We start from the raw sequence: 13939 nt of genomic DNA, 5'->3' as shown, positions 1-13939 counted from the left end.
AGTTTAAAGCCAGCCTGGTCTACAGAGAGAGTTCTAGGACAGCTAGGACTGTTACACAGAGAAACTCTGTCTCTAAAAACAGAAAACAAACAAACAACAACAAAAAATTAGAAATAGCGAGGTTGGAGTTATAGCTTTAGATTTAAGAGCATATAGCTGATTGTCTTTCCAGAGGATTCAGATCCCATGTCTAGCACTCATACGACTGCTCCCAATTGTCCAGTTCTCACAACTTCTCTAGGTGCTCTGATTTCCTTTTTTCCTCCATGGGTACCAGGCACACATGTGGTAGTTGATCATACCTGCAGGCAAAACATTCATATAACATAAAAAAAGTAAGTTTAAAAATTAGAAATATAGGATAAACTTATTATCCTATAAACTTATTAACCTTTGAAGATTAATTACACTATTTCCCAGTTGTGTTTTAATTGTGTAATTTTATTTTTTCTTTTGTTTCATGGGTTTTATTTTTTTTATCTTAACTCTTTCTTTGTTTCTAGTATATTTCTCCTTTGTATTCTTTAATAGAAGTAATTGCTTTATGTTTTGAAATATATAACTAAATATACAATTTTCAACTCCTTTGGTACATAGTTTTGGGTAATATATTCTTTTTTTAATATTTATTTATTATGTATACAACATTCTGCTTCCATGTATGCCCACATGCCAGAGGAGGGTGCCAGACCTCATTACAGATGGTTGTGAGCCACCATGTGGTTGCTGGGAATTGAACTCAAGACCTCTGGAAGAGCAGCCAGTGCTCTTAACCACGGAGCCATCTCTCCAGCCCCTATTCTTTTTTTTTTTCCTTTTGTTTTTTCAGGACATGGTTTCTCTGTATAGCTTTAAATCCTGTCTCTGGAACTCTTTCTCTAGACCAGGCTGACCTCAACTCACAAACATCCCCCTACCACTGCCTCCAGAGTGCTGGGATTAAAGGCTGCCCATTGGAAATATTTATCTTTTTGTTAATGAATTATGCTTCTTTTGATCTTAGGGTTCCTTTTGTAGACTGTGGTTTTGCTTTGTTGATGTTGTTTTTTGAGGTAGGTAGACTAGGCTGACCTTGAACTCCTATACTCCATCTTTGTGTAGCCCTGGCTGTCCTGGAACGCACTCTTTAGACCATGCTAACCTTGAACTCAAAGAGATCTGCCTGCCTCTGACTCAGTACTGGGATCAAAGGCGTGCCCATCACTACCTTGTAACGAGAATCCACAATAGTCTGGGAGAGGCTCTGAGAATTGATTTAGATGTATATAATAAGGGTGAATTCTCACTGATACAGGACAGGTTGGACACCACAGCACTTGTTCTGCCCAAGGGGAAAGAGCACAAACAGCAAGACACCCGCTTCACTCCTACCATACAAACTAGCACAAGAGCAGAGAGAACGACTGCCTGCCTGCCTCTTTCCTTTAAAGGAGTCTGTTGCAGAGCAGAAGCACTACTCATTGGGTCAGATAACCAAGGTCCTGGGCAGTGCGAATACCCACTACACTACCTGGCCCTAAGTCCACCTTTATAGAGTGAGATATGATACATAACTCTAGATTCTGTTTGTTTTTTTCTTCAACATTGAATGGATTGAAATGTTCTGAATCTAGTTATTTCTGAGATATTCCTGTGGAGTAGAGGTTATTTCAAGATAGCTCTTTTCTGTAAATGCTGAATTGTCAAAATTTTATTTTCTTTTTTTTTTTTTTTTTTTTTTTTTTTTTTTTTTGGTTTTTTCGAGACAGGGTTTCCCTGTAGTTACTAGAGCCTGTCCTGGAACTAGCTCTTGTAGACCAGGCTGGCCTCGAACTCAGAGATCCGCCTGCCTCTGCCTCCCGAGTGCTGGGAAAAATTTTATTTTCTGTTTACCTTAGACTACCTCACTAATCTTTTGTGTGAGGCAACTAGATTAAACATTTTAGGAAGAGGCCATATTGTTTTATGTTTAGAACTCTTAGCAAAGCTCTGGAGTTTGATCTGCTTTCTTTTCTCATTCCTTATTTATATTTCTCTCTCCTCTCTCTCTCTTTCTCTTCCCTCTTCTTCCCTTCCCCCTTTCCCTTTCCCCTCTATAACTCACTAAATAAATATCCACTTTCTCAGGAACCCACTAGATAAATACCCACTTTCTCAGGAGGTAGAGACAGTAGGATCAGGAGTTCAAAGCTAGCCTAAAATTCTGTCTTGAAGAAAAAAATGAAGTGAAACAAACATTTATTGGGGAATAGCAGAGTTTTATACTGGGAACATGCAAACCAAAGTGAAGCAAATGTGTTTAAAGGAAGTTGAGGCATTGAGAATTTTTTTTAATTAGTAAAATGGAGCAATTCCAGCTATTTGGCACACAGAAATGAAAAGACTTTCTTGTGACTAGGAGTTTAAGATTAATATAGACAACACAATAAGATCCCATTTCAAAAAAGCAAAAACTAAACCCCCAGAAGTTTTGAAAATGGGGATAGAGTTGGGGTGGCTGTGGGAAATTCACAAAAGTCTACTTAGATGCAAACTTTCATTGTTAGTAGAGACCAAAGAGTTGGTGTCAGCTCATTGGTGAGGTACTATAATGATGGAGTATCATTTAAATAAAGAGTTTGAATAGCTGCATTCTAGAGTTTGTTTTGGCTATGGTTTGAGGGAATACAGTCTGTTATGGCTGCTGGAACCTTCAGTGGCTGTTCTTCCAGAGGCCAGAAGAGGGTGCTGGATCCCCTGAATCTGGAGTACATTATTTATTGCTTGTAGAATTGTAGATTACTTTTAGATCTATCCGGTTGGTGTTATAATGTTTTTATTCTTTGATTTCCAGATTTGGTAGACATATGCCTTTTTTAAATTTTGGGTTTTTTTGGGACAGGGTCTCACCATGTAACTTCTCATCCTGGAACTCATTATGTAGACCAGGCTGGCCTTAAACTAATAGAGAGCCACCTGCTTGAGAACCACTCCACCAAATCTGGAATGAAATGTGTGCTTTACTGCATCTGGTCAGTAGTTTGGAGGCAGAGGCAGGTAAATCTCTTTATGTTCAAAGCTAGCCTGTTTTTATTTTTGTTTGTTTTTGTTTTCCATTTTTAAGACAAGGTTTCTCTGTGTAGTTCTGGCTATTTTAGAACTTTGTAGATCAGCCTGCCTTGAACTCAGAGATCCCCTGCATCAGTCTCCTTAGGCCTGAAATTAAAGGTATGTGCCACCACACCCCAACTCGGCCTGTTCTATATAGGGAGTTATAAGATAGGCTAGTGTAAGCCTATCTCCAAAACAAACAATAAAAAACCCATAAAAATAATGAATAAGGGCCCAGCAGTGGTGGCACACACCTTTGATCCCAGCACTCGGAGGCAGTGGTAGGCAGGTCTTTGTGAGTTCAAGGCCAGCCTGGTCTACAAGAGCTAGTTCCAGGACAGGCTCCAAAACTATAGAGAATCCGTGTCTTGAAAAACAAACAAACAAACAAAACAAAAAACAAAAAATAAACGAAGCAATTCTTCGGCACATGTGTGTGTGTAGAATTTTACTATTTCTTAAAGTGAAAAGCAAATTTGCACACTAACAAAAAAGTACTTCACAGGTCAATAATAAATCTATAGTAAAATTTAAAAGAGAAGTTTTTCAGTATTCTTTTTTTTTCTCTTCTAGAGTATTCCAGACAGAGCCTCAAATGAAAACAGAGAGAAATTCAGAAATTACAGGTAAATATGTAATTGCAGTCCCTGGTAATCTGTTTTCTTTACAATTTTTCTGTGGTTATATATCATAGCTTCTCTTCTGTCTGTGCGCACACACTCATGTTTGTGTGTGTGTGTGTATGTATGTGTGTGTGTCACATGCATGCATCATAAGATGGGTGGAGGTGAAAAAACAGTCGAGATTCTGTTCTTTTTCTACCACGTGGTCTCCTGGGGTTGAATTTGGGTCCTACTTGGCAGCAAATGACTTTGCCTAATAAGTCATTTTGCCAGCCTTACGTTATTATTTAAATTATGTATCCCTAAGGGATAGGGGAATAGCTTTGTTGGTAAAGATGATTGCCATACTTGCATAAGGACTTCTCGCTTAGACTTAGATGCTCACACATTGGCATGTTTATTTGTACACACCCAAATGAACATATATATAAACACATAGACAAAGTATATTCTCAACCAAATGTGGGGACTTACATCTGTAATCCCAGCATTCCTAAGCTGAGGCAGGATAACAAGTTCAATACCATCCTGAGCTATAGAACAAGTTGACCCCTCATTGAACGGACCCCTCACTAAAACAAAAAAAGAGGAAAAAAAAGAAATGAAGTATACCTTTTTTCAGGGAGACAGAAAAGTTAAATAGTACTTTCTTTTTTTTTTTTTTTGTCCTTTTTTTTTTTTTCCTTGAGACATGATTTCTCTGTGTATCCCTGGCTGTTCTGAAACTCACTCTGTAGACTAGGCTGGCCTCGAACTCACAGAGATCCACCTTCCTCTGCCTTCCAAATGCTGGGATTAAAGACATGTGCCACCACTGCCTGGCTAGTAAGTCCTTTTTAAAATTTTGCTGTTAACATCTCTATATAACTTTTCTAATACTTAATCAAGCATTTCTGAACAACTTTACTTTTTTTTTTATTTTTAGAGACAGAAGCCAAAAAAATTATCCTGAATCTACAGTAAGTAAGGGGCATACACTAATTATGTTTAAGTGGTTGTTTATTTCTATTAAATGAAAAACATTAAATATTTTTATTTTAGCATCCTGCCATTTAGCTTTAGTTCAAAATACAAACTAGAATTTAGCATATGTACTGCTATATGTGAAAAATAAGTGTACAGTATAGTTTTAGTAGTCATGACAAACTCCATTTTTATATATAAATTCTTGAATTCATCACTTAGTATAACTTTCATGTGTGGGAGCTCATTTCACCAATCTACTTGTAAATGTTTTAAATGATGACTATGTAAGATTATTCACCAAAACTTTTATTATAATACCAAAAGATGTGAAAGACCATGAAGATGGCATAAAGACCTTTAAGATGGCAAAAAGGATATGATTAAATAAATTACACATTTTACATGTAATTGCTCAGCTAGAACAAGTACATAAAAGTGTTTGTATTTACTTGTGTGTATATACATTCAATGCACATGTTTATACATACATCATGAAGTACTTCTGAAAATAACTTTGTGAGCAAAGATGAGATCCTTCACAGAAGATGCATATTTGTATTTATTTTATTATCTTTGATTTTTCTTGTTTGTTTCTTTGTTTATGTATATGAGAGTTTTGCCTGCATGTATGTGTACCATACGGGTGCAGTGCTCACAGAGGCCAGAAGAGGATATCAGATCCCCTGGAACTGGAGTTGTAGACAATTGTAATCTGCCATGTGGATACTGGGAATCACACTCAGGTCCTCTGGAAGGTCCTTTTAACTACTAAGCTGTCTTTACTCCACCTATTAAGATTCTAAAATTAAAATTGAAGTAAATTGAATTAGTAATAGCCATGGTTTTGAAATATTGAAGAAAAAAAGTGAAAAGCAAAATTTTTTCCCCTTTGGATGATCCCACAGTGAGTTATTTTGAGTGTTCTTGCAGAAGTGAATTTTACATGCTGATCTTTAGCTTTTATGAAAAACGACATAAATTAGATTATTAATAGTATATAGTCAGCTTTTTACTGTAGATACTAGTGTTCTTTTTTCTTTAATTTTTTTAAGTGCTAAGGTTTTAGAAAATGAATTGATTCATGGGTCTTTTAAATAAAGAAAAGAAAACATGCTTTTGGGGGCTGGAGAGATGGCTCAGCTGTTAAGAGCACTGGCTGCTCTTCCAGAGGACCTGAGTTCAATTCCCAGCAACGACATGGGGCTGACAACCATCTGTAATAGGATCTGATGCCCTCTTCAGGTATGCAGGTATATTTGCAGAGCATTCATACCTAAAATATAAATAAACAAAATTAAAAATGTATTAAAAAAGAAAAGAAAGCACCCAAGAGGTAGAGCAGGTGGATCTCTGAGTTTAAGGCCAACATGGTCTACATTGTAAGTTCCAGGACAACCATGACTATATAGACCCTGTCTTAAAAGAGAGAGAGAGAGAGAGAGAGAGAGAGAGAGAGAGAGAGAGAGAGAGAGAGAGAGAGAGAGAGCGCGCAGCATGGATCAAAACATGTTTTTATGGTGTTCTTAGTTTAACACATTATTAAGACCATTCAAGTAAGGGTGTGTAATTTTCTGCTAGTTTGCCGATGAAAACCTTTTAATCTTCCTTAGTCTTTTTGTTTTGTTTGGTTTTGTTTTGGTTTTTGTTTTAAGACAGGATCTCACTGTGCATAGCTCTGTCCTGGAACTCACTACATAGACTAGTCTGGGCCTTGAACCTGCTTGCCTCTTACTCCCAAGTGCTGTGATTAAAAGCATATGCCACTATTCCTGGCTATTTTCCTTACTCCTTCAACTGTGTGATTCTTTATAATTTCTTGGGATATAATTCATAATTTTTTTTTAGGAATAAGAATTCAGATGATAATTATTGTGCAATTACTGGTGAGTATAACCAAAATACTTCTCTTAATCATATACTTTTTGTTTCATTTAGATTCTTTGTTGTAGGTAAAACATCCATACACATAATATAAATTAATCTTAAAAGAATTAATAAGCAGATATGGTGTACACTTGTAATCCTAGCACCCTGGAGGTCGAGGCTGGAGGGTCAGAACTTCAAGGTCATCCATGGTTACCTAGTAAATTCAAGTCCAGCTTGGGATAGATGAGACAAACTAGAAAAAAAAATAATGCCAGGTGTGGTGGCACACACCTTTAATTCTAGAATTTGAGAGGCAGAGTTAGTTGGATCTCTCTGAGTTTGAAACCAATCTGGTCTACAGAGTGAGTTCCAGGCCAGCCAAGGGTACAAAGACACTCTTTTTTAAAAAAAATACTTATTTATTTATTATGTATACAATATTCTGTCTGTGTCTATGCCTGCAGGCCAGAAGAGGGCACCAGACCTCATCACAGATGGTTGTGAGCCACCATGTGGTTGCTGGGAATCGAACTCAGGACCTTCGAAGAGCAGGCAATGCTCTTAACCGCTGAGCCATCTCTCCAGCCCCCCAAAGACACTCTTTAAAAACCAAAATGGTAGGCCGGCGGTGGTGGCGCACTCCTTTAATCCCAGCACTCAGGAGTTCGAGGCCAGCCTAGTCTACAAGAGCTAGTTCCAGAACAGGCTCTAGAAACTACAGGGAAACCCTGTCTTGAAAAAAAAAAAAAAAAGTATAAAAAATAAAATTACTAACACAGGTAAAATATTTTATTTCCAAAATGAATATAATAATCACTGTTTTCTGTCATTAGAAAAAGGCTTTTTAAGACTACAGTGTAACTCAGGAATGGATTGCTTGCTTGCCGTGAGTGTGTTCCTGGGTTTGATATCCAGCATTGGTAAAGGGGGATTTGGGGAAGAAAATATGAGTTCAAAATCTTAAAGATGTTTAATTCATAGGTCCTTATGAAGAGCTTAGTAACTACTTTTCTTAATTTTCTCTATTGCTGTTTTAAGCACCATGACCAAAACCAATTTGGCAAGGAATGGGTTTATTTTTGTTTACAGTTGTAGTCCATTATGATAGGAAGTCAGGGCAGGAACTCAGGACAGGAAGAATAGGGACACAGGAACTGAAGCAGATACCATGGAGGACTGTTACTTACTTGTTTGCTCTTGGCTTGCTCAGCCTGCTTTCTTATACAAAGCTGGAGCACCTGGTCAGGAATGCCACCTCCCACAGTGAGCTGGGCCTTCCCACAGGAATTATTAGTAAGAGAATGCCTTGCATTTTTTCAAATGAGATTCCTCTTCACAGATAACTCTAACTTGTGTCAAGTTGACAACCAAGTAGCCAGGCCACTAATAAATACATCTAACTGATGAAGGTCCTAAAAAAAAAAAAAAAATCAGGCTCCAGGCATTATGTTTTTCTTGCTATAATTTTTTTTCTGTTTGCTCCGTAGGTATGAACACATTACTTTGTGCTCCTATTCAGACCCAGGTGCAACAAAAGGAGGTATGAGATCATGCAAATTTCTTCATAATTTAATCTCTCAAAGTTAACAGAAAATTTTATGGTAATCTCTTAATTTTGAGATAATTTACTAAGGTAAATTATCATAGCCTATCAAAACTTCCTATATTTTCAACTAATTGATAACAGTTAATCTATAATTTTGAGATAATTTACCAAAGTGAAATCATAGCCTATCAAAACTTTCTATATTTTCAACTAATTTATAGCAATTAGATCCAATTTGAATATTACCAAGTCTTCTCAAACTTTAATGAGCACATGAAATATATCAGAATTCTATTAAAATATACATTTTTTTTTTAAATTGAAGTTGTAGCTCAGTGGTAACCTGTCTAGCATCATACACATAGAAAATGTGTGTATGGGGCTGGAGAGATGGCTCAGTGGTTAAGAACAATGCCTGCTCTTCCAAAGGTCCTGAGTTCAATTCCTGGCAACCACATGGTGGCTCACAACCATCTGTAATGAGGTCTGGTGCCCTCTTCTGGCCTGCAGGCATACACGCAGACAGAATATTGTATACATAATAAATAAATAAATATTTTTTAAAAAGAGAGAAAAATGTGTGTGTGTATTGTGTGCAGGTAGACAGACGAATTTGTTTAAGGTTGAAAAGAGTAAACTCTTCAGAGATTTTATTTCTCCTTTTTTAAATATTTATTTTGTTACAATGTGTGTGAATGTTGTGTTTCATGTATGTTAGGGCACCAGGTGCTCTGGAACTGGAGTTAGAGACAGTTGCCAGCTACTGTTGCAGGTGCTGGTGTTATGTCCAAATCCATGGTGCTGGCCATATCCTGGCATAGCTGGTCTCTTTGCTCCTGTACAGTGTTTGTGACATGGAAATGTCTGGTATCTCTTATACCTGGCTAAGGTATTGGCAGAACAGAGGACAAAGCTAAATTAAGGGGAAAAAAAAATTTTAGGACCAGGGAATTGAGGGGGATGTATCTGACCTGTTTATGGTGGATCCTTAAATTCGGCTCCCTGGAACTCACAAGAATTCTTTGGGTTTGTGAAAACAGAAGTTTTAGACATATGTCAGAATTTTTGTGATGGCTATTTTTGCACAATGAAAAAGTATTTTTAAGACTATGAAAGGCATTATAAGAGAGAAATTTGATCTGAAATTTGTTTGGTGAGGTTGTCCTTTTAAATTGACAAAACCTCTTAGCTGTCAAACTGCCTCAGAGATCTTTGAGAAGGATAAAATTTAATTTGTTTGGTGAGGTTGTCCCTTTAAACTGACAAAACTGAAAGTAATAATAAATTACAAAAGACCTTCCTTATATTTCATCTCATTTTTCTATTTTTCTTTTATTATAGTTTTCAGTTATAGACTACAACCATGAAAAGAAACATGCAAATGACCAGACGGTCATTTTTTCAGATGAAAACCAAATGGACCTGACAGCAAGTCACACTGTGATGATTAGCAAAGGCCTTTCAAATTCTACCAAAAGTGACAACTCCACAAAGATAGATACCACATCCTTTCTGGAGAATTTAAAGAATCATGCTGAGGAATCAAGAATTAAAAAGAAATTAGAATGCCCCATAATTTCCATAAGTCAAAATACTTTCCCAGGAAAAATAAATTCTGACAACTTCATAAAAAGATTAAAAACAGGAAAATACAGTACCTCTCTTGATAAGGAAAATTCTGAGATACCTACTTATTCCAAAGAATCAAACAGTGTCTCTTCTACACATCAAATGCATGTATCTCTTAATGTTGATAAAAACAGTAGTAATAGGACTAGAATCTTTAGCGAACAAGGTGATGGGATGGATCTGACCCAGTGTCATACAGCCTATATCCAGACTTCGATTCCTCCATCTGGGCAGGACAACTTAGGAGGATTTAAACATGACACTGTAATTTATAGCAATGAGTGTATGGAGTTGACAGCTAACTATACAACATGGCTTTTGCCATCAGAAAATAATTTATCTGAAACAGAAACGAAAACTCAAAATGTCATGATGAATTTTAGAACAGTTGATGAAACTAAAGCTTCAGAGAAGAAAACAGTTCTTAAGGATAAACTAAATGCTGCTTTCCAAGTCTCTTTTCTAAACCCTGAAAATAAAGTTCATATTACCAAAAGTCATAATATGGAGCCAGAAACTCATACAGTCTCACAGACCAATCAAGGTGCCAGCACATTCGATAAAACCTCAAAATCTATATGTTCTAGTCCAACTATTCAAGGGTATAAGACAATTTTTTATTCTAGTAGCAATGATGCAATGGAACTGACGAAGTGTCTATCAAGTACGAAGGAGGAAAAAAGTTTGCTGAAGCCTGATGGTAATTATTCTAAAGTATGTGCCAGTCCAGTTGCTGTCCCACTCATAGAGAAAACTTCTTATTCAGAAGAGGATAACATGGAAATTACCAAGAGTCACACAATTGTAATAGATAATGAGATGTTCACACAAGGTCAAGAAAACATTAAAAAAGAAATTACAGGTATACCAGTATTTGAAAAAGAAATGATTCTCCAAAATCATATAACTACATCAGAAGATGAGAAAATGAATGTAAATTGTATTACAGTTCCTCAAGTATTTAAGGAAGGATCACAAGAGAGCCTGACAGATAGATTATCTGACAGAAGGACTGAACTCTTAGCAGGTGAAGATAAGGATTTGCCTGAAAGTTATACAAGTCAGTTAAGAAGTCAAGTTATTCCTACAACTTTTGACTTAGCCTCAAAGAATTTCACTGAATCTTATTCTCAGAGCAAAAACCCTTCAGATGACAGGGGAAAAGTGACTAAAAGTCTTACCCAACCATTCCAGAAAGCAAGCATTGTACTCAAAAACATCCTAACTGACTTCGAAAGCGAAGAAAAACATCCAGTTTTGAAGATTTCATCTTGTCTTGGTAAAAAGTTTCCTCTGTCAGTTGATTATAATCAGGACATAGCAAGAAACCATAATATATCCTCTTCTGTTACAGTTTTGGATGAACAAGTAACACTAGGACATACAATACAGGACCAGAATTCTAAACTTCTTGAGCCACAGAGGAAAAACTTAGATGATCCCACACCTGCCTGTTCTCATAAGATGATAATTTCTTCAGAGGAGGAACAAACTATGGATCTAACCAAGAGCCACACTATTGTAATCGGGTTTGGGCCTTCTGAAATACAAGAACAAAGTAAGACTAACTTAGAACATAGAAACAGCCAGCTCACAACAGTAAACAGACAAATAGATGTGAGCATTCCTATAGAAAAAACTATAGTAACAACTAATGAGATGGACATGTTAAAGGACAGAAGTATACAGAAGCCTGAATTTCTGAAGGAAAAGCAAAATGTCGAAATCTGTGAAAGAAAAAGTGCTCATGGACTACAAATTGATAAAACCATATTATTTTCAGAGGGTAATGAGAATGATATGGATGTCACCAGGAGTTACACGGTGAAAATAAACCATAGATCTTTATTGGATAAACATGATTCTCCTTTACCTATGGCAGGAACTTCTAAAACCATTTTGTATTCATGTGGACAGGATGAAATGGAAATCACTAGGAGTCACACAACTGCTTTAGAATGTAAAATTATTTCACCAGATGAAATAACTCCTAGCCACCCAGATAATGCTGTGGTGTCTATTGAAACTCATGAGGAACTAGACATGACAAAGTCCCATACTGTTTTCATTGACTGTCAAGCAGAGGCGAACAGTGCCCTTCCAGACAGACTTGACTTTGAGTTATCCAAGAAAAAATGCCCACAAAAGCCAAAAGGGATGTCTACTCCTGCTGAAGAGATTGTGTCCATTTCAAAAAATAGTGAAAGCAACCATCTAGCATCAAAAGGTAGCCAACTGACAATAGTGGAGGAAGGGTCTAATAGTGGGCCTAGAAAAGACACTAATGATGATTCTGAGACATCTAAATTAGCCACTTGGAAAAATGCCAAAGATATACAAAAACCTGGATTTCTGAATGAACTTCTGCCAAACAAAACTCAGAGAAGAAAAAGCCTTAGGCTCCATAACAAGACGTTTCCAGAAAATGCTAAAAATAATAGAGATACCACTCAGAGTTCTGTGGTTGAAATAAGTAATAAAATTAACCTGGAAGATGGAGAGGACTTCAGTTTTGTGCCATTGACAGGAACTTTTAAACCAGTTTTGTCTGCACACACGCCAGAGGACATGGAAATCTCTAGAAGTCAAACCACTGCTTTAGAAAATAAAACTGACCCAGCAGATGAAATAACTACCATACCTATGGATAACACTGTAATGTTTCTAGATAATTTTGGTGATCTGGATGTCACCAAGTCCCATACTGTTTTCATCGATTGTCAAGTCAAAGAAAATGTACTTCATGAATATACTAAGCTGGGAATGGCAAGAACAGAAAACTTCAGTAGTCCTGAAAGTGATACCTGTATTCAAGAAGCATCAAACTCTATAGCTTCATCTAATGTTTCATGCTTTAGTAGTGTTAAGCCAAGTCTGAGTAATTTGAATGGAAAAACTGAGGATGTTTTAGATTTTCAGACTGTTATATTACCTCCTGCAGAACAGTCACTTGAAATAGGAAATCAGGCACATAATAACATGAGTATAGCGCAAACTACAGAAATGTATAATCCAGGTTCCAGTGATGGTAGAGATGAAGAAAGTGAAAATCTTCGTACTGGAGCTGAAACTACCTCTCTACCACTAACCGTTGTCAAAGACAAAACAAGAAGATGTTCACTGGGAATCTTTTTGCCCAAATTTCCAAACAAGAAAAATTGTAGTATCACTGTTGTTGATGACCTGGAGCAGATTCCAGCAGGTGGAACTGACTTAAATCACTTAGAAACTCAGCTAGTCTCTAGTAAAGATTCAGACATTGGAGCTGTTGCAGCCAAACTGAACTTGAGTCCATCTCAGTATATAAATGAGGAAAATCTCCCTATATATCCCGATGAGATTCTTTCCTCAGACTCTATCAGCATAGACACTGAAGAAAAGTCTCTGATTGACACATACTATAAAGAGATTTTACCATCTGAATGCAAAATAGATATTTGCAATGCCCCAAAGAGAACCTGGGTACAAGAAGATGATAATGTTATAAATGAGAAAAAAATCAGAACACATGATAGTACACAAAATCAGGAGGTAAGTTGTCTGAAATCAAGTGCTTTTGAATCTTGTATTTTTGCTTTTGAGATAGATGTTCTAGAACCCTGCTGCTGTAACTTTCTAAGTGTTAGGATTACAGGTATATACTACTATACTCAGCTATATTTGTATTTTAAAACTTAAGAATGCTCTTGAATTTTAAGTTTCTAAGCAAGTTGAAACTATTTCTACTTACTATAGATTAGAGAAATATTTCTGTGTAGAATTTTCAGGGGTCAATTGGTAAGAGACTTTTTTTTTTTTTTTTTTTTTTGGTTTTTCGAGACAGGGTTTCCCTGTAGTTTCTAGAGCCTGTCCTGGAACTAGCTCTTGTAGACCAGGCTGGCCTCAAACTCAGAGATCCGCCTGCCTCTGCCTCCCGAGTGCTGGGATGAAAGACGTGCGCCACTACCGCCTGGCTATACATGTTTACTTTTTAAGATAATGTCTAACTATCAAGTACATGCTGACTTTGTTAGGGTTCTAGGGAAGTCCCACAAAAGACCTGCTCCACACATGCAATCAGCATTCTTGGTTTTGTTTTGTTTTGTTTTGGGAGGTTTTTGTTTTCAAGACAGGGTTTTTTTTCTGTGCAACAATACTAGCTGGCTTGGAACTATCTCTGTAGACTGGGCTGGCCTTGAATTCACAGAGATCCACTTGCACCTCCCTCCCAAGTGCTGGAATCAAATCATCACTAGTCTCT

General features: G+C 36.8%; 1 protein-coding gene across 1 annotated transcript in view; it reads left to right on the top strand.

The window, feature by feature from the left end:
• The window catches only part of Knl1 (kinetochore scaffold 1), a 59696-nt gene that overhangs the window by 11136 nt on the left and 34621 nt on the right, over positions 1–13939 (top strand). The window contains 4 exon segments of the mRNA XM_038331055.1: positions 3643–3695; positions 8012–8064; positions 9412–10873; positions 11054–13230. Of these exon segments, the coding sequence (XP_038186983.1) occupies positions 3643–3695; positions 8012–8064; positions 9412–10873; positions 11054–13230 (3745 nt within the window).

The sequence above is a fragment of the Arvicola amphibius genome, chromosome 5 (assembly GCF_903992535.2).
Source record: "Arvicola amphibius chromosome 5, mArvAmp1.2, whole genome shotgun sequence".
Taxonomy (NCBI): Eukaryota; Metazoa; Chordata; class Mammalia; order Rodentia; family Cricetidae; genus Arvicola; species Arvicola amphibius.
Note: the sequence above shows the minus strand (reverse complement) of the source record. Positions and strands in the feature narration are given on the sequence as shown.